The following is a 22,682-nucleotide window of genomic DNA, read 5'->3' as shown; positions in this document are numbered from 1 at the left end:
AAAATATGGACGCATAATTAATGCATTTGAATCATGTAATTAGCCACCCAAACAGGGGAAAGGCGCAGCTACAGTGTGTCTCTGCTTTGTTCAAGTAATAGGCCACATTTAGATCGCTCTTTCAGAGAGGCAAATATAATGAGCCCCCCTGTTGATAGTGGGAATATTGGACTATCTCTCGGGTTAGTAAATACGGGGAGACAGTTTGAACAAATAATTAGTTGTTTCTTTGATGTCTAATGTGTCCGACTAAACAGAGATAGAATCGAAAACAAGTACATATATTTCTTTGTTTTAAGATTTGTCTTATGATGATACCATGAAAGCATTTTTTCTACTCGTGAAAAGTATCAAGGATCTATTGAGTTGAAAACGCTTCTTTCTTTTCTCTTTCAGAATGATGTGAAGAACACTTAAGGACGACGAGACAGCACTTCAGCTCATCTTTTCAAATCCTTGGAGACACACGGTCCCAGGTGCTTTGTCTGAGCTCTGTATTTTTTGGAGCCCTATGGGGATGGGAACGTGCTTTGATAAAAGATGGACTTGCTGTGGCCCTGCTAAAGGTCACCGTCCTCTAAAGGTCATGTCATGGCCCCTGGCCCTGTGGCTATTGACTCTAATCTCTGTGAATCAAAAGACGACTGTTGGACAGACTCTGAACGCCTTCCAATCGGAAAGGAGGGATTGGGCGCTGAACCACCTGACTGTGCATCAGTCTACAGGAGCTCTGTACATCGGAGCTGTCAACCGAATCTACAAGTTGTCAGCTAACCTCACCCTCCTGGTGTCCCATGATACGGGGCCGGAGTATGACAACAAGGCATGTTACCCTCCACTGATTGTCCAGCCCTGTTCTGAGCCGCTTGCATCTACTGACAATGTTAACAAACTGTTGCTCATCGACTACTCCCAGAACCGGCTGCTGGCCTGCGGGAGTCTGTACCAGGGCGTCTGCAAGCTGATGCGGCTGGATGACTTGTTCATCCTTGTGGAGCCCACGCACAAGAAGGAACACTACCTGTCCAGTGACAACCAGACAGGGACGATGTACGGGGTTGTTGTGCCCTCGCAGGGTCAGGATGCCACTCTGTACATCGGCACGGCTGTCGGCGGCAAACAGGACTACTTCCCGACTATCTCCAGCCGAAAGCTGCCTCGTGACCCAGAATCCTCTGCCATGCTGGACTACGAGCTTCATACTGACTTTGTGTCCTCTCTGATTAAAATCCCCTCAGACACGCTGGCTCTTGTCCCACACTTTGACATCAACTACATCTACGGTTTCGCCAGCGGCAACTTCGTCTACTTCATGACAGTGCAGCCGGAGACACCTGAGAATGGGATGCCCGCCGGCGGATCCCCTGGCGACCTGTTTTACACCTCTCGCATAATCCGCCTCTGCAAAGGTGACAAAAAGTTCCACTCATACGTGTCGCTTCCTGTGGGGTGCGTACACAAAGGCGAGGAGTACCGTTTGCTGCAGGCGGCGTACCTTTCCAAGGCCGGCAGGGTTCTGGCAAAGTCGCTCAACATCAGCGCACAGGAGGACGTGCTCTTTGCCGTTTTCTCCAAGGGACAGAAGCAGTGCCACGACCCTCCAGACCACTCCGCTCTCTGTGTCTTCACCATCCAAGACATCAATACACGCATTAAGGAGCGTCTGCAGTCCTGTTACCAAGGAGAGGGAAATCTGGAGCTGCACTGGCTGCTGGGGAAAGACGTGCAGTGCACCAAGGCGGTAGGTGGACTATAGAGGGAGAAATGGTCTGATTTGCCACTTATAACACACATTTAGTTTCAATATAAAAGGTGGTGAGCAGCATTGATATAGATTTACTAAAAATGGGTTATCCACAACAATGATTGCAGCTTTAATAGCTTATAGGCAGGGAACAAGAACTTTGCTGAAGACACCATTGAGGTTGTTTAGGATCCCACAAGAGCAGAAGAGCTGGAGGAGATTAATTCCACAATGCTAATCAGAGGAGTTCTGTATTGAGCTTTGATTTTATTCAGGTTTGAGCACTGACTCCCACTCCCCCGCCCCCACTCTCCTTCCTTCTACTATTGTCGCTGTCAGCAGTTTTGAACCCTTTGAGACCTGTTCTTGATCTTGAGAAAAAAGAGCTTTCTTGTAAATGTCCAAGTCTGTTCCCTCAGTGAAAGCTATAATTCTGCCTAATGAGTGGCTTTCATCGAAACAAGTTGAAAGCGACCAATAAAAACAATGATGTTCATCGCATCCATGGCTCTTGAATTTCACAACATGTACTTTGATTTCACCATGCCATCAAACAAATAAGATGTGATGTAATTCATAAAGGCAACAGAGGGAGGAAGGAGACCCATAATAATGCTATAAATTGCTCTGACCGTGCAGTTAACCAAAGAGCGTTATATTTCAATTACACTGTTAATGAAAGGTAAGGTTCCAGCTTTGTTAAGATGTCATTAGATACTGTGTGTATTTGGTAACATGATTCATTGGTTAGGGTTAGGGCTAGCCACAATGTTGCTTTTTGGGGATGTGTTGTTATCAGATATTCTCCTTCCTGTGTCAAGTAAAAGAACAAAACGACTTTAATAAAAATATTAAAGACCAAGGGGGTTTAATAAGATGCTGTACCTAAACTTACTTTATATAGTAGACTCCCAGACTCCCAATACTCTGAAAGGCTGTACTAAGTCAAAGGGGTGCATTATGCTAAAATTTCAGGGGTGTCAAACTCAATTTCATCGCGGACCACATCAGCATTATGATTGCAATCAAAGGGCCGGTTGTAACTTTAAGAGTTAAGAAAATATATAAATACATATATAATATATATAAAATAATGTATTATATTACATTACTGCCTCTGCATTGGATTATTATCGGATAGGGTAATAACTTCATAATTAACTACGTCTGAAAGCAGAAGTCTATAATTGCAAGTCTCTTCAATGAGAATGTCACAAAATGATTTATAAAGAAAAGCCACATTCTTGAAAAAAAAAAAAAAAAGTGAAATATTGAAAATACATTTACATAAAAAAAAAAAAAGATTCTTAGCAAAATCAAATTCTAAGAAAAACTGCATATTTTGAAGAAAGAAAGTGAAACTCTGAGAAAAAGGGTCTAATTTGAGATGCATTGTGGGACATGTAGTTTATGGGCAACGTGCTTCTGTAAATCCCCATGTAACCGTATAATAAACATATTATATCTTTGCAAGCTCTTGTGGGGCCACATAAAATGAGGTTGCGGGCCGGATTTGGCCCCCGGGCCTTGAGTTTGACACCCCTGTGCTAAATGGTCATTTTAGCACTCAATTCAAATGCTAACCTGCTAAATTATAGCAGCTTTAACCATGCTTAGTTGTTAAGATGCTAACACAATTAGAAAAGTTTGCTTGTGTCTAAAAATCAATCTGATGAATGTATGCATTCAATTTCATGGCAATCAGTGCAATAGCTGATAAGACTTATACTCTAAAATGACACATTTCAACTTGCGGTGTCGCTAAATGAAACATAAGGGCATCATTTTCGTCAGTAGGATTCATCCTCTGGAGACTTTGAATGTCGGTTGATAAAATGAATGCCTTATACAATATTTCTGAGGATTATTTCCAAGAAGTTCAAATTTACATAAAAAATGTGTCAGCGTTAACGTCAAATGCAGTGAATAGGAACGAATGAAACTCTTGAAACATATATTCTAATGACTTATGTTCACATAAGCAAATACAATATTTAGTTTCAAAAACGAAAGGCAAAGAAAGTCTTATTTGGGGTAAGATAGGAAATGTGTTTTTGCTGAGTTGACTACACCAATCACATTCAGTAGACTAAGGTACATTGATGGAAGGAAAGCAACAAAAGATGAATATGCCTAGGAATTCAAGGAGGTGAAATAAGAAATTAGCTGCCCTAAAAGGTAGATGCATACAGTGAGTGGCAGGCAATTAGCAAAGGCTTGAAGTGAATGTTAGTAGATGTAACAGGACTGCAAAGCATGCAGCTCTCTTTGATGCTTAATCAAAACCTGACATCTTTTGTGCTGAGTGTTTGTGTGATGTCAGATCGAGTGATCTTAAAATCACAGAAAGAGGCGCAAAATACACAGCGTTCCTTGCGTTTGCCATCAGCAATTAGTCTGCCCCCTCGAATTTGCCCGCTCTGAGGCTTGCTGATTAACGCGGCAGAATTAACCTTCTTGAAGTAACCCAGAAAATGGTGCACCTAATGCATGTGGGGCTTGCCAAAGGTCAGTTTGAGTTTTCTCTTGTATTCGTATGTGTCTGCCGTGATCTCAGTCATTTTTCCAGCTCCCACTTACGCTCTTCCCCCTTTCTCGTACCTCCACCTCCCCTCCTTACATCTGTCATCTTCACTTCTCCTCCCTCTCACTCTCCCCTCTTCTCTATCCCTCCCTTTTTTAACCTCTTCTCCTGTTTTCTTCCCTTCGCCTCCTCGAAAACAACATCTCTGACTTTCCACTCTCAATGCCTTCTTCATCTTCTCCCCAACACCTGTCACTAACCCCCTCCCTCTGTCCACGCAGCCCGTTCCCATCGATGATCACTTCTGTGGCCTGGATATAAACCAGCCCCTGGGAGGTTCACAGCTGGTGTCGGGTCGCACGGTGTTCACTGAGAGCAGGGACAGGCTGACCTCTGTCACCTCTTACGTCTACAACGGACACAGTGTGATCATCCTGGGGACCAAGAGCGGACGGCTGAAGAAGGTGAGAACAGAAATGCAGTCACTGACAAGCAGGACAGGCTAAAACTGCCTTTTTCACACACTGAACTCAATACTGAGGGAATGTGTGGTTGTTGACAGCAAAGAGATGCAACCAGATCCACTTGATGACAAATGACTGCACTTACGGTATCTACTCAAAACACAACAATGATTTCTTGAGGCTGCTGCTATTGATGACCCATTGGCATCTCTGTCAGGGAGATTTATCTTCCTGTTTCAGATTTTCAATACAAATGCAAAATGGAGCCTGGTCCTAGACCTCCGAATCACTGCCCACAACTCAAGCGATTTCAAATAAGTCTGATGCAGTGCCCATTTACAGCTACTGCACTTCCTTCCAAATCTAATTAGAGGTTGGGATTAACAAAGGGCAAGACATGTTTCTAAAGCTTACGAGTTAAAAACTAGCAACAGAAAAATTGCTAAAATGCTTGGATGAGATTGATGCAGGCTATACAAGTTGCAACAATCTCAAGCATCAAGTCCAAGCACAGAAATAACTTTAATTGTCCAATTCATATTATAAATGTTGACATTTCAAGTTAATTGCTCCTCATAAGTGCTACATGTCTCTGTCAACTGAAAATTAATCACCAGGACATATTGACGGAGTATGTTTTGTAGGAAGGTACCTGACCTGATGACACTGATGATTTTAAAAGACTTATAATAAAACCTGATAATTAAATATTAAAGTTGTACTCCAGCGATTTAGCACAGCACTCCCTTAAAGTTTGGGGAATTGCGAGCGAAAGACTACAAAAAGAATAGTCAAAATGTCCTTATTAGTAGAGTCAAAGTCTGAAAATGTTTAAACCTACATTTCCCACAATGCAACATATAGCATCTTTTTGTTCGTCCTTCTCTTTGGCGTAAATCAAACTCAAGACCCACATTTTGTAACTAAGGCTCTTTGGTAAGAATTTCACGAGTCCATGCCAAGCCCTAAATCACCCTGATGACTTTATTGATATCAACACTGTCTGACATAACTAAGCTCCTCAAGAGAAAATTGTTGAAATGTCCCTTTAATGTCTTACATCATTTAAAAAAAGTTTCTGCCACGCAACTCCATATTTCCTCATTTGTTAGTCGGCAACTAGAAATCCACCGACAGCTGTTTGTGCCCCTCTTTCTGCCGGGCACATTTAGGTAATAATGATCTTTAATCCATTAACACTAATTCATGTAATTATGTGATCAATTAATACCCTAATTAGCATGACTAGTTATGTTTAATGTATCATGGTGATTATGTGGGACATTATGCTGAACAAAGGTGCAGTAATCATGGAGCGCTGTATCTTCAGCCTTTTGTGCTGAGGACAAATCGATGTGAATTTCCACCCATGACAACTTGAGCCACGACTGAAGCACAGGCCTGTTCCTCCGGCGCCTTTGTATTAGTTGCATTAGTAACAGGAAATAATGTGCCTCTAGTGCCTCTTGTTTAACACTGTCCTGGTGGATTTTGGTTTGAATAGCGTTAAGCATTATGAAGTATTTAAAGGGGCAATTATCTCTGTGTACTTGACATGGATTTTTGCATCTTAAATAACACAGGGCTGTCTGTATCTTTTAGGCTGAATAAAATTCTTTCTTGTGTATTGTGAGTAGGGATATTTTTGTTTTTTAGTTTTTTCGGAAGGGTATCTACAGTAAGTTGATTACATATGATCAAATGGAATAATTCAATGTATATAGTGCCATAGCTAAGTGTATTAGGTCTAAAGGTGTGTTTTGCTCCGCTCACCGGTCCCTCACAGCGGGCAGAGCTGCAGTTGCTGATCTCTCTCTCTCACGTCCGGTTATACTTCACTCGCGTTTATGTCCAAATCCATCAGATCTAGCTAGTTCTAGCTAATGATATGGCTGCTGCCCCTCCCTACACGCAGATCACGCAGACTCAAACCTCATCTTATGCCCAAATTCCAGCTGAGAGGGTCTTCTCTACAGCTGGCCTGATTGTGAATCACCTCATGCTCATATTCTTAAACAAGAATGAGTATTGAATAGCTGCATTCTGTGCATGGCCCTGTTATAGGTTGTTGATCTCTCTTGTAATAGGGTTACGTTACCTTAACCCGTTAGGTTGTTCGTGTATGATCCCTCTTTCATTTAAAAACCAAGTTATGTTTTAAGCATGAAAGCTGTAGGCCTATAGCTGTCAACTGTTCAAACTGTGATCATCAGTTCAATACATTTGACAAATTCGACTTGGTTTCTATACTTATTTGAACATGTAGTTATTTATTTATTCTTTTTTTCAACATTTTTCCTACATTTGTTTTTATAGGATATGTGCATTTCGGTCAATCGGTTAAAAGTTTTTTTGGGGGTCGAATATTTGAATATACATTTGCTTTCAAATTCCCATCCCTAATTGTGAGTCTCCTGTTTTCAAGTCAATCTTAAGTTTTCCTTTGTTTTGGGGATAAGTCTGGTCTGTGTGTTGCCTCAACCTTCATTGGTGTCCTCAAACTATTAAAAACACACACCAGTGAGTCACACTGTTGAACTGGGTGACAAGTTTCTTCATTATGATGAATTTGGGCACAGTGGTTTACTGAATCACCCCACATATATTGTTCTGCTGCCATAAATACTCTCTATCACACCAAATCTGCAGTTGAAAATAGACCGTAACACATGCACATTTCACTCCCACTTGAGAAGCCTTTCTAAAATATGACAGTGCCAAGCTGTTTTGGGAACTACTTAGCTTAAGCCTTAAAATAATATATACTAGTGACCTGTTTTAGAGTCGGCACAAACTACACAGGTTGACACAGGCCAGGTCATTCTTAAACTGTTAATATATTGACTAAAGCCATTGGTTCCGTTGGCATAACATTAGCTTATAATAAGAAAAATTGAATATTGCCAATCATATTCCTTCAAGCTTGCTTTAGTATTCCTTCAGTGTGAGGTTTCTGCTGCTCTGCTGTGCTTGCATCACCCGCTCTCGTGTGGATTGAGGATTAATACAGTACTGACAAGTACTGACTGACAAGTGTATGATTGAAAGGAACTAGTTCAAACGTGTCATATGGCCGTGTCTGAAGGCAGAAGTGTTTATAGCTGTACTGATCGACCGCAGCTGTCTTAGAGAGGGGCGATAAAAGGCAAACATTGAAATGGGAATATTGATGCGCACTTTAAGACTCAGTCACCTTAAAGCATTCATAATGTTGAAAGAAAATGTGAAAAAGTGTAGAAAAATAAAAGGAGGGATTAAAAGAGACTCAAGTTCTGACCATTTAAGGGCTGTTTTCATTAATAAGCAATTAGAAATATAATAATATAAGATAATAGTTGGAAAAAATACAACCAAAAATGCTAGTTCTCTCCGAAGGGTCTAATACCAATAATAGATATATAGTTATTATAATATATGACAAAGAAAAGCCTTACAGTCTCCTATCCAGGGGGCTTGCTTTGCACGTCCACTTCAAATGAGGAGTTTCCTCTTGAATTAAATTACAAGAAAGTAATAAATGATCAAAATTGTTTCAAATGATCTGTCAATCCACAAACATGGCATCATTTCTGCTCTAGACTTCTTTATTTGCTTTGCACACCTGGCCAATCGCTAATCGAAGTGGACATGTAAATCATATTGTCAGTTCCATAAAGATACAACATCGTCAGACATAGTCTCTCAATTTAGACTCAGACATGTGTGACACGCACTTTGTTTGAACACACTGACCATTGAATGCTCCTTGGCATGCCTTAGTATGCATTTAGGTAGGTTTGGTGTGCACAAGCAATCACGGTACAGATGTACTGGAAACAGACATCTATAGAAACGTATCATCCACTCAAATGTTCCTCCGTCTTTTTTTTCATCGCTTTAAGACCCTTTGCACCGGGCCCACGGACATGAGATGACCTCTTTCTGAGCGGTTCATAAAGTTGATTTAGCTCATTGACATCATGTATCATTTGAAATACATAGTGTACTGATATATTATAATCAAGTTCCTATAAGGCTTGTTTTCTGATGTAACTGAATTGACTTGGTAGTACCGGGGGGCTCTGCTTTCTGCAGAGTCGCACAGGCATGCAGCTGACTGAGGAAATGTGTGAGAGGACTGTTGTGACATTAGCCCGGGGGCCTCAGTCTTATGAGGAGCAATCTGTCTGACACACACAACACACACGCTCACACACACAGTCCAGACTGGGAGCACAGATAGCATCACTGCAGCTCTTTCATTGGATGAGCCACAGGGGAAAAAGACAAGATAGCCTGACAGAAAGAGAGAGAACGACTGTCTGAGACAGAGTAATAGCAAAGGAGAGAAACAACAGAAACAGAGGTCAAAATACTGAAATAATAAGTGAGGAAAGGAGGAAAGAATTCAGGAAGAGAGAGAAGTGAAATCACAAAGAAAAAGTATGTTGCATGTTCTCAGGAAGTGAGCAGGAGGTGTGTGTTAGGAACATAAGGAATCCATCATTACTGCTTTAAGTGCAGAGTGTCTAAAGGGCCAGAGTTTGTCATTACTCTGACAGAATGAGCATCCATGATTCAGACTCCCAGGAGCCCCGGAGGAGCACAGGGTCACCTCTCCAAGCCTATTCCATCACCCCTAAATGGACATGCCGAGTGGAAATGGGGCATGACAACAAATGCCATCAGCAGATCATTCCAGCAGCAGGGCCGTTGCAAAGGTCAAACCTGCCAAAGGAAGGGTGTAACCGGGGTCAAAGGTCACAGGGATAACCACCATCCGGGCTGCATGCAGCATATGGATGAATCCGTCAACATCTCTCGTTTAGCCTGCTCCTCGTCCAGATTTATAACAGGATATTTCTATCATCACCTGCCACAGTTTGTTGCCTTAGGCAGTTGATTTTAGCTGAGTAATATGACCCGGTGGGTAACTGATGTGTTAATACAAAGGGGCTTTTGCACTTTACATGACGTGCACTAATGAGGTGAATCCAGGTAAAAGCCATTATTACTCACTGATCCCTGTTTAAATCTATTCCAGTCCCAAAGCAGGACGAGTTGATTGATGTCACTTTTAGTTGCAAAGTTTCCTTTTGATAGCAAAATGCTAGGGGCAACAAATTGCTAAATTAGCATTACAGTCAGTAGAGTCACATCAAGGTTTATACCAATTGTTGCGACAATGATGAGTTTGGTGGTGTGGCTCTAGGTGATGATGCGGAAAAAAATCAAGCAAGCTCTACAAAGAGGGTGCCAGAGATCAAACCAGAGGTACACAACATTTAAATCAACATGAACATGTAACATGTATAGAGAAACATGAATACATCTCACTGACATACGTAATACTAATTTGTCTGGTGGAAAGAGAAAGTGAACTTGGTACATACAAATCTTTCAAATAAAAATCACCGGCTTATCTGAGTTTACTAAATCTTAAGAGAAAATCTCTGAGAATAATGTTACTATTGAAATGTAGACAATTAAAGATGGTGGTAGCTCACAAATGTGTTCAGTGATGCACCTCTCCCTGAGGTTTCTCCCATTTTTCCCTTTAAACTGTGGGTTTTCTCTGGAAGTTTTTCCTTGTACGATGTGAGGGTCTAAGGACAGAGGGTGTCATATTGTCATACTGATATTCTGTACAAACTGTGAAGTCCACTGAGACAAATGTAACATTTGTGATATTGGGCTATATAAATAAACATTGATTGATTGATTGATGATTGAATGATGAAAGAATAATTTATCTCTTGAAAAAATATTATGAATCACAGTTAGTGGCTACTGACTTAACTGAACAAATCAATTCAAATTGGGAGAGACATTTATAATTTTGTTTTAGTAACAGCGCTATGTTTTGAAGGGGCCCTATTTAGCTAATTATTGTGTTCATTTTTGTGTTTCCATGCTTTGATGTTAAAAAAGGTATTTATTGTTCTCATACTGAGTCCAATCGTTGAGAAAATCCCTTTGGAGGGAACTCTGGGTTTGTAGCCATGCAGACCACATGCACAAAAACCTATACCACACAGGAAAGGGAAACCCCCCAAAAAGCATAATAGGGCCTCTTTAAGTCAGAATTGGCACAAGGGGTTAACTATAGGCCAACTATAACTGTAACACAGATAATCATGACCGTGACCTGTCACACTTCTATATTTCTCTCAACAGTTACTGTGTTTACTGTCTTTCATTCACTTGTGCATTATAGCAACATTAGCCTTATGTAATCACTGTGCTATCACATGTTTAAAAAAACAAAAACAAGCCCGACTGACCAATCACAGTTCTTGGAGTCGCTGTGTTGTATTTTCAGGGTGTAGTTACATTTTTTAGGAAGCTCAGCTGGGTGACTACTTGTGCAGGTTATGTTGCTACACTGTAACCACTTAACATTGCTACTATACATTTCTCTTTACTGTATGCAGAGAAAATATGTCTGGTTATTTTTAATTGGACAGTTTTTCCTGCCTTTACTGCTGTGGGGCAAACAAACACATTGCCCCAGGGGCTAAACACCATTTCACTTTTTCCACAAGGACAGCATATTTGTGTGTCTATGCTACCGAAACCTAGCTAGTGACTGAGTAAGCATAAAACACTCCGCAGACACATAACGGGCGTTTAATGGAATTGATTTTCTGAGGAAATGTTTTTGCAAAGGCCAGTAATACTCAGAAGGACCACAATTGCATAAAAAGAGCAATCAGATGTAACATGACATACTGAATCTGTTATGATGTGTATTGTGCAACTCTATTTTGAGATATTCCTAGTTTCTGGAAGGTTGATTTTCAAACCTTGGGTCTCCATAAGCTTGGGAGTGAGATCTAATGGAGAAGCTGTAGTTTAACTGAAGCATCATGCACTTGAACCCTTAACCTGCATCAACAATGTTCAAGCAAGCCTCAGATGCCTTTACTGGTCCATCATTGTAAGAGAAAATTAGTTCTTTGCTAGTAAATATAATTTGAAAGATGAACATGCTTAAATATTAAGGTAGTGCAGTGTTAAACAAAATAAAACCAACCAGCACATTACCTCAGTGTTTCGCAGCTTTCCTTAGAAATGGAGAAAGAAAGCCTTAGTCAAATACTCTAATGGGCAAATAGTGGATTCATTATGGCTTATTGAGAGTTGACGGGTGGGGAAATTCTCCAGTCCGCGGCTAAATGACTTGGACTTTTCAAAGTCACAGTTTGCTATGAAGACCCAAGAAGAGGAGATTTGGCGATTGCAATCATTCAGAATGGACTTTCAGAGGAGGGGAGGGGCAAAGGTTGAATATGTGTGTTTGAGGCTAAATTGAAAGGATTTCCATAACTGCATGAAGGGAGCTGAACCTGAGGGTGAAAGCCTTCAGAGCGGATCGCCATTAGATGTCTTAGTACAGCCGAAATAGTAAATGGTATTAAGAAAGGCAATTTTGCGATAACAAAGAGAGGTGTCCTTCAGTCTGCTTTTCCTGACTGCAGTTTTATTTAGCAGATCCATCTCTCTCTCTACAATTCCCTTTGTCCTCTCTTCCCTCTCTTTCTGTTCTTTTTCTCCTGCTCACACAAATGGAAACACACAAGAGGACTGTGACTGCATTGCGGTCAGCAAAATGAAGACCATACGGGTGCCATGAATTGTTCCACTGTCCCCCTCCCACTGCTTTTGTTGGTGGGCCATGGGAACCTGACAAACAATGGGAATGATTGGAGGGACAAGGGGGGGCGTACGGAGGAGGACAGGAAACAGAGAACAGGAAACCATGTCCTCAAGGAGAGAGAAGAGACGTGAACATGCTGAGACTGAGAGGAGACTGTGGTTGAGTTGTAGAAATTGTGGTATGGAGAGTTGGAAGCTCGCCATGCGGCTGAAGGTTAGGGGACATTTTGGCTGTAGCAACTGGAAGGCTTTTAACAATAAACCTCTAAAACACATGCATGAACACACGCTCACACTCTCACACGCCATGATCTCTCTTCCAACCCAGTTGGTAAACGTGTATGGGCACTTTCCAAAAAAACTGCGTATCTAGTGTAGTGGCTGGGATCAATACGCCTCTCTTTGTGACGGTAGTTAATGTGATGGCTGAATGATTAGTCCTCTCCTGTAATACATCTCCACCTCAGTGACCCCCCCTCCCCTGAACGCTCATCTCTCCCATAAGCTCTATCCCTGACCGTTGTCTCATTAGCATTCACAGAGCCGTGATGGTTATATGGGCTAATCAATGCCCGCTCGCCTCGGCTGTCATCCTCGATCGGACCATATGCACAGCCACTCAACCTTAAAGGTGGCCAGTTGTCTGGCCCTTATGTCGCTGCATGCCCCGTGTCACAATATTGAGTCAAGCTGCTGCCAAAATCTATCTTGCTTACTGTCTGTGTATTTCAATCTAGTCCTAAGTGTATTTTCATTCCGTGCCCCTTTTCCAGTCTTACTTAAGATGTAAGTGTGGTTTCCTTCAAAATTGTGACATATTTACTTTTTGTGGTTTTACATGAAAAACAATGCTTTTCTGGAGTTTTTTGCATGCATGACTCAGTGATTTCCAGCTAAATGTAATGTAACGCCTGAATAAGACAAGTTAATTATAGCAGAAATGAACCAACTTCTCTGTGTTTGTCGGACAGAGCAGTCTGCAGGGACAGATGAAACCTTGTCTGAGTGGCAGATTGGAAATGATTGGTTCAACAGAGTGCTCCGTGCCTTCTGGGTCATCATCCATATGTTTAGGTTAGCAGGGTGAATGTGAAGGGCACCGACCGGCTGGCCACATATGGACACAATTTGACTTTTTTTGATTGGGCAGCGATTACCACATAAACATAATCATCCGTTTTACAAGGTTTCCCAATCTGCAGCGGAAAAGCAGAGGTTTGAGGACATTTCCATGTATACTTCCTCTCAGCATGAATAAACTCATCTCCTGAAATGAATCCCCAAATCAACCCCATATGTAAATACTCACAAGAGAGACATTTTGGTGAGTGGATTGCTCATGCAAGGTCTGGCAGCTTTACAACGGAGCCAACCCCGACTCTAGCCAAGTGACATCTAAGAAGTCTGGCTTTTTTTTGTTTTCTTTGGCTCTCACAGGATGAGAGAGCAGCCGAGCATTTAAGATGCAAACCAAGCCCCAGAAAAGGAGGCTGTTTTCGTTAAGAGCACATGGGCTCAGGTTGCGTATCTGTTTTTGGAAGCAATACTAAGCTGGGTTGTTTATATCCATCACCGGTTGTGCAAGGGAATTTTAGCAGCAGGAAGGATATTGCTGTTATTGGCTTGAATATTATTCATGGGTTAAATATATATCCCAATCGACTGTGGGACGCTGGGAAGAGAGAATGAAAAGACGAGCTCACTGAGGTCACATGAACATGTGGTATTAATGGCAAATCTCCTCTTACATGACACGGACAACACAAGGGTTATCAGCTTGCATTGAAAAAGAGGTTTACTGAGGCTCTTTTGGAATACATGTAGACCTTGATATTGACCTCAAAGCAATGTCTTCACTACTTAAATAAGACCACATTGAAGCATCTGACGCGGATCAGATCGTTTTTATGATGTACAAATTAGCTACTGTAAGCATTTGTGATTGAAATCGGCACGAGTGAGACCGCATTTTTGTCCTGCTGCGGATCATACACAGGATTCATTCATGTTGATATCATGAAAACGTATGTCAAGTGAGAATGGGGCTTCAGTTTGCATGATATGGATTGTTGCATATTGGCTGTGTGTTCCTGGTATCCATGATAATGTATTGATCCAACAAGTGATCATGCACAGAATTTACAACTAAACATTTAATGGCAGCACCCAACAAAAGGGAGAGTGTGCGTAGTGTTTCTGTGTACGTGTCTCTTTGTTTGCTCGCATCTGCTTAGGTGAGTATGTGCCTGTGTGTGCCACTTGTGTGTGTCTTTCCCTACAAGCAGGCTCATTATAAAACCAATTAAACCTGCCTTACTCTCATTATAGAGCTGTGGGGCTTAAGGAGAGATTGAGGACCTGTTGTACTCCCAGAGGGCTGCTGCCTGGTCAGCCCTGTTTTAAATGATAAAAACACTTTTAAATCCGCTGAAATCAAACACCACGGAACGGTCACGATGGGTCAGTATCAGTCTGAGCTCATTCCTGAACCCCTGGCCCTCAGTCAACTCCATTACCCCCCAACTAAAAACACAAAGAGCTCAGTAGCTTCTCCAGACTGGATTCTTTTTGTTTTTTAAAACGATGGTTTCATCCCAAAAACGCTTGCATGCTCTGGTTTCTATCTCTGCTATTTATGAAATACCGAGTGTGGGAAACAATAATGTAAACTGGCTCCATTACTGCGTGGGATAGTGGTGCTGTAAGAGTAGGAATATGATATGGAGGAAGAGGAAGAGAAGAAGGCAAAAGAGGAGACAGGGCAAGAGAGAGACACCAGACAATGAGCATAGAGAAAGAAGCTTAGCTCGGAGACAAATCTTTATATGAAATAACTATTTAAAAAATGGGATTTTGCATGGTGTCAAGGTAATAACCAGCGAGAGACACAGTCGCCTCAAATGATCTAGAATCAACAGACAAAATCATGTCGCTATTGTGTTCATTACTTTGTATTTGGGAGACGTTGCTCTCTTCTCTGTACCCCACAGTATGTACCCTCCCTCCCTCCCTAGTATTACTACCACCACACACACACACACACACACACACACACACACACACACACACACACACACACACACACACACACACACACACACACACAGTTCCCTCCCTTCTTCATCTTTGGCGGACGGATGGAGAGGCACAGCTGCCTGGAAGGTGTAGGCGTTGATTGATAGATGAAGTTTTGGTGCCCATGGGATCCAATCATGTAATCAGTTTGTATTGATTGACTGTCCCCATTGAGAGCCAGAGCTGGCACGCATTCAAAAATCTTTTGTAGTCAAATTTGATTGTGGTGGCAAGGTCGCCTGGGTCCACTCGTCGGGGTGCGTGTAGGGAAGACGGGTGCAATCGCACTGCAGACGTATCGCAACACTTCCACCATTCTCAGCTCCAAATCTTCATTATCTTGCATTTATTTCAATTATTATGATTGAGAAATTAATTCAGCTTCACTGTAATTGCATCACATGGTTAATGATCCAATCTCCCTGGAATTTAAATAAGGCTTCGACCTGGGTTTGCATAGCTAATAAGGATTTTCCAGCTACCCTGCGTTTCTCAGACTTTTCTCTTATTTCACATTTCTGACTTATATTTCAAGTGTCAAGTTATCATCTCTGTATGATGCAATTCACATCATTCCGGCACCAATTGTGAAAGATTGGAGCCATGATTGCAAATAAATATATTTTTTGTGAAATAACATTTGTTAAGGACATTGCCTAGTCTTTTTGGTGAAAAAGACACAGAGCAATGGTTACGCAATATAAATCAGACAAAAAAGGGGTTTCTTTTCAGTAGTATTACCGACATGTAGTTTATATCAGCAGTAATAGAGGGTTTTTCAGCTCACTCACCACTTTACATCTTAACACACACATCCTTACAAGGCTGCATCTCGACAGCTCCGACATCAGTAAGCCACTTGTTAGTGAGACAGCTCGGCTTATTTGTTTCCTTCACTGCAACAGCACATCTTGTTTGTAGACAGAGGTGGGAGTATAGAGAATTGAAAGCCCTTCACCAGTGGGCATCTGTTTTTCCATGCTTGCATTTAATAAGCCCCAAAAGATAAGATTGCTGCCTGAAAGTCATTCTAAAGTCAAATTAAGGCTGAGCTCACCGAACACATTTCCAAACTCTACTGGGTGACGTTACCTCAGGGTAAGGATCTGATTCGCAACTGAATGAGGAGCGGCAGATGTTTTCTGTGTCCTCTTCTCATCTACAATGAACGTACCTTTTCTAGGTGACAAAAATGAGTGATGAAGAGATTTCTCTACAGCTCACTTTTTGCTTCCATTAAGAATCTTTGAGTTACTTCAGGGCACTTCATGTTCCTAAATGAACAAGCTGACATTTCACATAAGCAGCCTCTGGGTTTACAATCTAGTGTCCTCATTGATTTATATACAGTAGTAGAGTATTCAAAACTGATTCGTCATGATTGGACTTCAGTTCATTTGTCATGACTCATGACTGAACACAATTGTAGAAGAGGAGGACATTTTGTACACTGGTACAATGGTTACATTTAAATGAATATTTCAAAAATGTATTCTTCACAAAAATGCAACTAGCCCCTTACTGTAAGTGAAAATAGTTATGGTTTCTTATACATTTCTGACACATTTTAAGCATGAAAACAAACAATACTCATTGAATTAGATGTGAAATTGGGCAGGCATCAAACCATGACCAGGATCAGGTTATTTAATTAGTATCCGTAAGTATATTTGGTTTGCAGTTAAAAGACAAGGGATCCATTATGACAAACTTTTTAAAACAACAGGCACATCTATAAAAAGAGTACCCCGTGGTCCATCAGATGTAAACACCACTAGCATTTACATGAAACAATCAAGTAAATAAATAAATAAATAAATAAATAGGCACTTAATTTGTGCGATGGATGCTGGAACAAAGCTGTTTTTATACCGTTTGGTTAGACACCTATGGACCTATACTAACCTCAGGCTTGAAGAAAGAAGCTGGAATGCATTGTGCAGAGGGTGGGAGTCATCCGTTAACATAGAGCTGAATAACCGCGGTAAACGTCTGAGGTACAGGGTCTCCAGGTTTAGCTGTGACTCACCTATTAGTCTGCTAGACCCCTTAACGATCTGACTGAGAGAGATTCTGCCCTTTAAAGATAGGTTACCAAACCATGACACTAGAGAAAAAGACAGAATGGCCTTAACAAAAGCACAATAAAACATGACCATCATGGTTTTGTCAATGTTGAAATAGGAAAGTTTTCTCAAACAACACAAACGCTGGCGCCCCTTTTTGCATACGGCTTCACAATTTGCTTCAAAGTTCAATTTTGAGTTGATAATTGTCCCGAGTTATTTGTAAGATTCCACTGTCTGATTCTTGATGGATACGACTTCATGTATGTGGGGATGTCTTCCGAAATCAATGATCATGTCTGTGGGTTGACATATGAACATGCTGTTTATCTAATTTCTTATAAAGCTGACTTTTAAATAATATTTTCTCATCACACCATTGTTTTAAAGGGACAATGGGAGCTTGCATACAGCTTGATGTAAAGGAAGCGTACTAGGCATACAAATGGATATACAGTGGACATTACATATAAGTACAGTAGTGTCCTGCAGTCAGACATTCACTGTGTCTTCATCTCTGTATTTCTCTGTGTCTCTGCAGATCAGAGTGGACGGTCCTCTGGAGGGAGGAGTGCTGTACGAGACAGTCAGCGTGATGAAGGATAGCAGCCCCATCCTCCGGGACATGGCCTTCTCCCTTGACAGGAACTCTCTCTATGTCATGTCTGACAATCAGGTGAGGATACGCCCTCGTTTTCGCCTCTTGCTGTCAGGAGAAACGCTAAACGGCAGGGAGATGAAGCGAGACGGTCTTCAGCTAGAAGCCCGCGAGTTCATGCCAGCAAGCGCTCACCAAGCTGACACGTCCTTGAGCCAGATACTGTATTTGCAGCTTTAGCAGTTTTTTTACTCGGTATGAAAAAGATACAGCATGGGAATACTTTGCCATCGCGTCAATGAAACAATACATTTAATCCCCATTTTCTGAGGATTGGATTTTATCCAGTTTATCAGGACTTTGCAAAAAGTATGTTTTTTTTCTGCATAGATACTAGCATTTCAGTTATCCTTATTATCGCGTACAGCCAGGGAATTAGCAGTAAGACTGTTTTAAATCAAAAGTATTAAATTATAAATGCCATTTACTTGGAATCCTACCAGATGATTATGATTTATCCCCAAAATCCAATGTGGCAACTCCCAAACATTCACGAGCTGTATGTCTAAGGATTGTTAAATATGCAGTCTGTGTGGAAGGGGATGGACCACTGTTCTAATTACTTATCCATGCGAATCGCCTTACAGTGCGCGCTTCTTTTGTACACCACACACGCGCCATAGAAAACCATTAGCAGCTTTTTTCTGCGTGGCTGTATCCCCCCTCGCCTGCTCCTCAGTTGGCCCGGCATCACAGAGGCGAGGAGTTGTTGTTGTAGGACGATATTCTCTGCACTCATTGGAGATAAGAGTGAACAGTGGTAATCACTTTCAACTCCCATCAAGTGCTTATTTTGGCGCAGCTGCATGGCACTGTGAAATAGGATTAGGTGTCAGTGCGGCCAAAAAAAAGCCCCTATCACTGCTCTCAGTTGTCTTCTGACTGCTGGAATGTATTGAGCCAGAGTCACTGGACAGATGGGATAAGGGCATCGGGGCAATTGCAGATCTGTCATTTGTTTCCGAGTAGCTCCAAAAAGCCTTTTCTGGGAACTTGAAAACCAGGCCAAAAACGTATAAAAGCTTTGAGTTTCACAAAACAAGGGATGTCATGTGAAGAGCGAAAGAATAGAGACAGTATTGCGTCGGGTATTATCTTCTAGAACAAATCAAGGCGGCTCTTCCTTCTGTGTGATAGACTGGAAGAGTCAAACATCACTTATTGATGAGCTCTGGTCATTCAAGGAGAGACACATGCTTCCTTCAAGGAGATAGCCGGCTACTCTCTTCACTATGCCTCCAGTGACATATAATAACCAAACACAGCTTGGCCAGGCTTTTTCTCTCAATGTTAGAACAGCTTTGGCTTTATAGCCCTCAGGACTTTGGAGCAGAGTAAAGCTTTCCTCCTTTTTGTCTCCCTCTCCATCTTTGCTCAGCTTTCCCTTCAGACTTTCCCGCAGCTAAGGGATCCCCCGGGGAGAGGGCTTCAATCACAGATTTCCCACATTTCTAGTAGATCCCAGAGATGAGAGTTTTTCTGATTCCTGAGAGCCAAACAATACAGGAATGATGTAGAATGAGGAGCAGGGCACAGACAGATTTGGCTGAGATCAGCCGACCCCTGTGGAATAACAATGAGCCTCTCTGTCTGAGTGAAACACGCAGGGTTAGCATGATGATGAAGAGTGAGGAGAGTAATCTGTGTGTGTGTGTGTGTGTGTGTGTGTGTGTGTGTGTGTGTGTGTGTGTGTGTGTGTAATGGCACGTAAAAGCTTATCCTTTCATCCTGTAGCAGCTACTTCACTGATGATATCCCATTAGTAACTGACACACAGAAACATACATATGCTTACCAAGCCATACTCTAGGCTTTGGCAGTATCCAGGGAAATTAGGAAAGAAAAGTATGATTTTAACATCAAATAAACAGATGCTCTTCTTTCAATCCAACTGATGATGCTGGGTTTCCGCCNTCAGAGTCCTTTACCTCACCTGAGATGTAGTTATCAGTCTCTCAGTCTGACAGGAGAGGACTCTCCTCCACCTTGTTGACAGCTCATTATGGCTAATGGACATAATGAGCTGTCAACAAGGTGGAGGAGAGTCCTCTCCTGTCAGACTGAGAGACTGATAACTACATCTCAGGTGAGGTAAAGGACTCTGAGTGTTTAGATAGTTAACTTAGTCTAAGTTCTCTGTGGGTCTCAAACGGTTTGGTCACCATTTATGTAAACACATATTTCCATTTGAAGGGGGAGTGATTAGTAAAATATGCATGAATAATAAATAAATAAATGTTAACTAGGTGAAAAAAGGTAAGATAAACTTTAAAAACGTGTTGCTGCTGCCTCAAAGAGGAGCAGGGGGAGAGGGGGGAGACAGGTGAGGCTGGTTCAGGAGCCCAGACACACTCACAACTATAAATGAACCAAAAGCTAATAAATAAACAAGTTTCAATGTTTTTTCATATTGGAGATGGTATGTTATTGGTTATGGCCATGTTCTTATGATTTTATGATTATTTAAATGTATACAGTTCTGTTTCATATGGGTGTAGTCTCTTTATTTCCCCCTCAAAGTGCACCAGATTGATGCATTTAAGTCCAACATTTAAAAAAAAAATCCCGGACCCCACCTAGAGGATTTGAGGTCCACTTCCACTTAAAATATGTTCACATGGATAGGTTCCTAAATAGATTTGCAATTTTTTTTTAAATAGTAACCCATGTCCAATGTCCATATGTTTATTCTGGGGTAGTCACTATGGCCAGCAACGCTGTAAATATTGACAAATAAATCCAGGAAAATGGCACCAAAGAAAACTGGTAGTGGCCTGGCTGGGTGTATAATTCCCGGCCTGACTTATTGTCCCAGTCCGACCCTGGTGGAGAGGAGGAGCGATGGTGCATGTTCTACTATTCAACAACTTTCCCTCTAAGTATCTGCTGCTGCAGAACCCCTTTAACATTTAATCCGCAGTGCAAATAATGCCTTTGGTGGCCATTCAACCAAAAGCTGCACAAACACAAGCATCTGCCCAGATTATCCCAGTGTGTCCCCACGGTGGCCCGGCTTGGCCCTAATTCTGACTCTGGAATTCTATCCAGAGTCCAAAAGTCAAATTCATATACATACCGTATCTTAAATGTTCAGAAATAAACATCGCCTTCATAAAAGTAGGACGAGAGGTCCGCAAACACAGGTGAATGTTTACTGGAAGAGACATTGACTGGAAGCCAAATGGGACCACAAGTTCTTAGAAAATAATTTACCCAGCCGAAAACATTTCCCCTCGCGGTAACCTTTCCTCCTTGGTAGGATTTGTTCTACAAATTATTATTGAATTCTCCAAGTCTATTAAGTAAGTCCAGTCCCACTTGGTTTGTGGCCCAGAGCCGAACGCTGCCCGTCTCGGATGTAGTCCAGGTGCTCGGGGCTTGTGGGACACGTTGTAGGAAAGTGGTTACAAACTTTCTTTTAGGACCAGCCAAAGCAACTCATTCAGACGACTTTATTATTCCCCCAAAGACTGTGTCTGTCGGCAAAAGACACAAGGGAGAAGCAATTAGAACTGTCCTCTTTCTGGAGTTCAATTCAGCTGGTTTGAAAGATGTTGTTATACTGTATAACCTTGAACGTTCTCTAACTCTTCATTCTTTAAAACAGTTATACTCAAGCAACTGTAATATACAGATGGTATTTTAGGAACTGAAACTGTTTTAATGAGGGAATACCCCGAGGTAACGTCATGTTATTCCAACTTGGAGTTTCTCTATGCAGTGACAGATCAATGTGAACATTGTTCAAAAGACTAACAGTGTTTATTGGGATTGTTACCTCCTACTGACATGCCATGAAGAAAGTACTACAAAGATTTCAATTTCTCAGAAATGTAAAATGATTTAAGATGGAGGCGACTGCTGAAATCCAGGAAAGTCGAATGTTTTAAGTGCACTGAACACATTTCCATACATTTCCCCACGTCATACAACCCATTTACCATGACCAATGATTACATTTCCATTTCTATATTAAATTCTCTCACTTTAATTGATAGCTAATTTGAATTTTCCAAGGTTATTTTTTATTTCCACGGCATTAAATGTATGAATTATGTCTTTGAAGGCTAGCACCATCCATGAAGGACTAGCTCACTGGTATATTGGTGGTTTAGCATTGCGCTTCCCCTAGAGGATTGTGCATAAGAGGTTTAGATAGTGACTTTTGGTCCCTTAGAGTCAACAGTGGAAGCTACATTTCACATAAAGCAACTTGAGATTTTTCTTTTTTTAAGCCAAAGAAAATCCCTTTCACCTTTACCTCCACTTCAAGCCCAACTTTAGATAACCCTGATGATATCATCAATTCACTCAGACATTAAAAAACCTCCCCTGAGCCTCAGAAAACATTATACACCTGTTTAAATGTTCCGAATAGGGCCGCTCATGATGAGGTAGCAGATCCTTATGTCGAAAATCACTGAAAGGCCCCTTTAAGAAAAAGCATATCACAAACTCTAAAAATTGATGTGTCAATTATTTCCCAAGAAAAAAGCAAACATGCACTTCCTTC

General features: G+C 41.4%; 1 protein-coding gene across 1 annotated transcript; it reads left to right on the top strand.

Moving 5' to 3' along the window:
* The first annotated feature begins 389 nt into the window (after positions 1 to 389).
* LOC104944745 (plexin-A2-like) lies at positions 390 to 18,349 on the top strand. Its single transcript, XM_010770319.1, has 3 exons — positions 390 to 1,741; positions 4,550 to 4,732; positions 18,053 to 18,349. The coding sequence occupies exons 1-3, from the start codon at positions 512 to 514 to the stop codon at positions 18,347 to 18,349; spliced, it is 1,710 nt and encodes a 569-aa protein (XP_010768621.1). The 5' UTR covers positions 390 to 511.
* The last annotated feature ends 4,333 nt before the right edge of the window (positions 18,350 to 22,682 follow it).

This window comes from Notothenia coriiceps, unplaced genomic scaffold (assembly GCF_000735185.1).
Source record: "Notothenia coriiceps isolate Sejong01 unplaced genomic scaffold, NC01 NC01_scaffold00008733, whole genome shotgun sequence".
Taxonomy (NCBI): Eukaryota; Metazoa; Chordata; class Actinopteri; order Perciformes; family Nototheniidae; genus Notothenia; species Notothenia coriiceps.
This window is presented reverse-complemented; position numbering and strand designations above follow the sequence as displayed.

Excerpts from the sequence above, each read along its gene's own strand:
- LOC104944745 (XM_010770319.1), top strand. The coding sequence starts at position 512 with ATGGGGATGGGAACGTGCTTTGATAAAAGATGGACTTGCTGTGGCCCT. Across the intron at positions 1,742-4,549 it reads ACGTGCAGTGCACCAAGGCG|CCCGTTCCCATCGATGATCA; the intron begins GTAGGTGGACTA and ends CTGTCCACGCAG. Across the intron at positions 4,733-18,052 it reads AGAGCGGACGGCTGAAGAAG|ATCAGAGTGGACGGTCCTCT; the intron begins GTGAGAACAGAA and ends GTGTCTCTGCAG.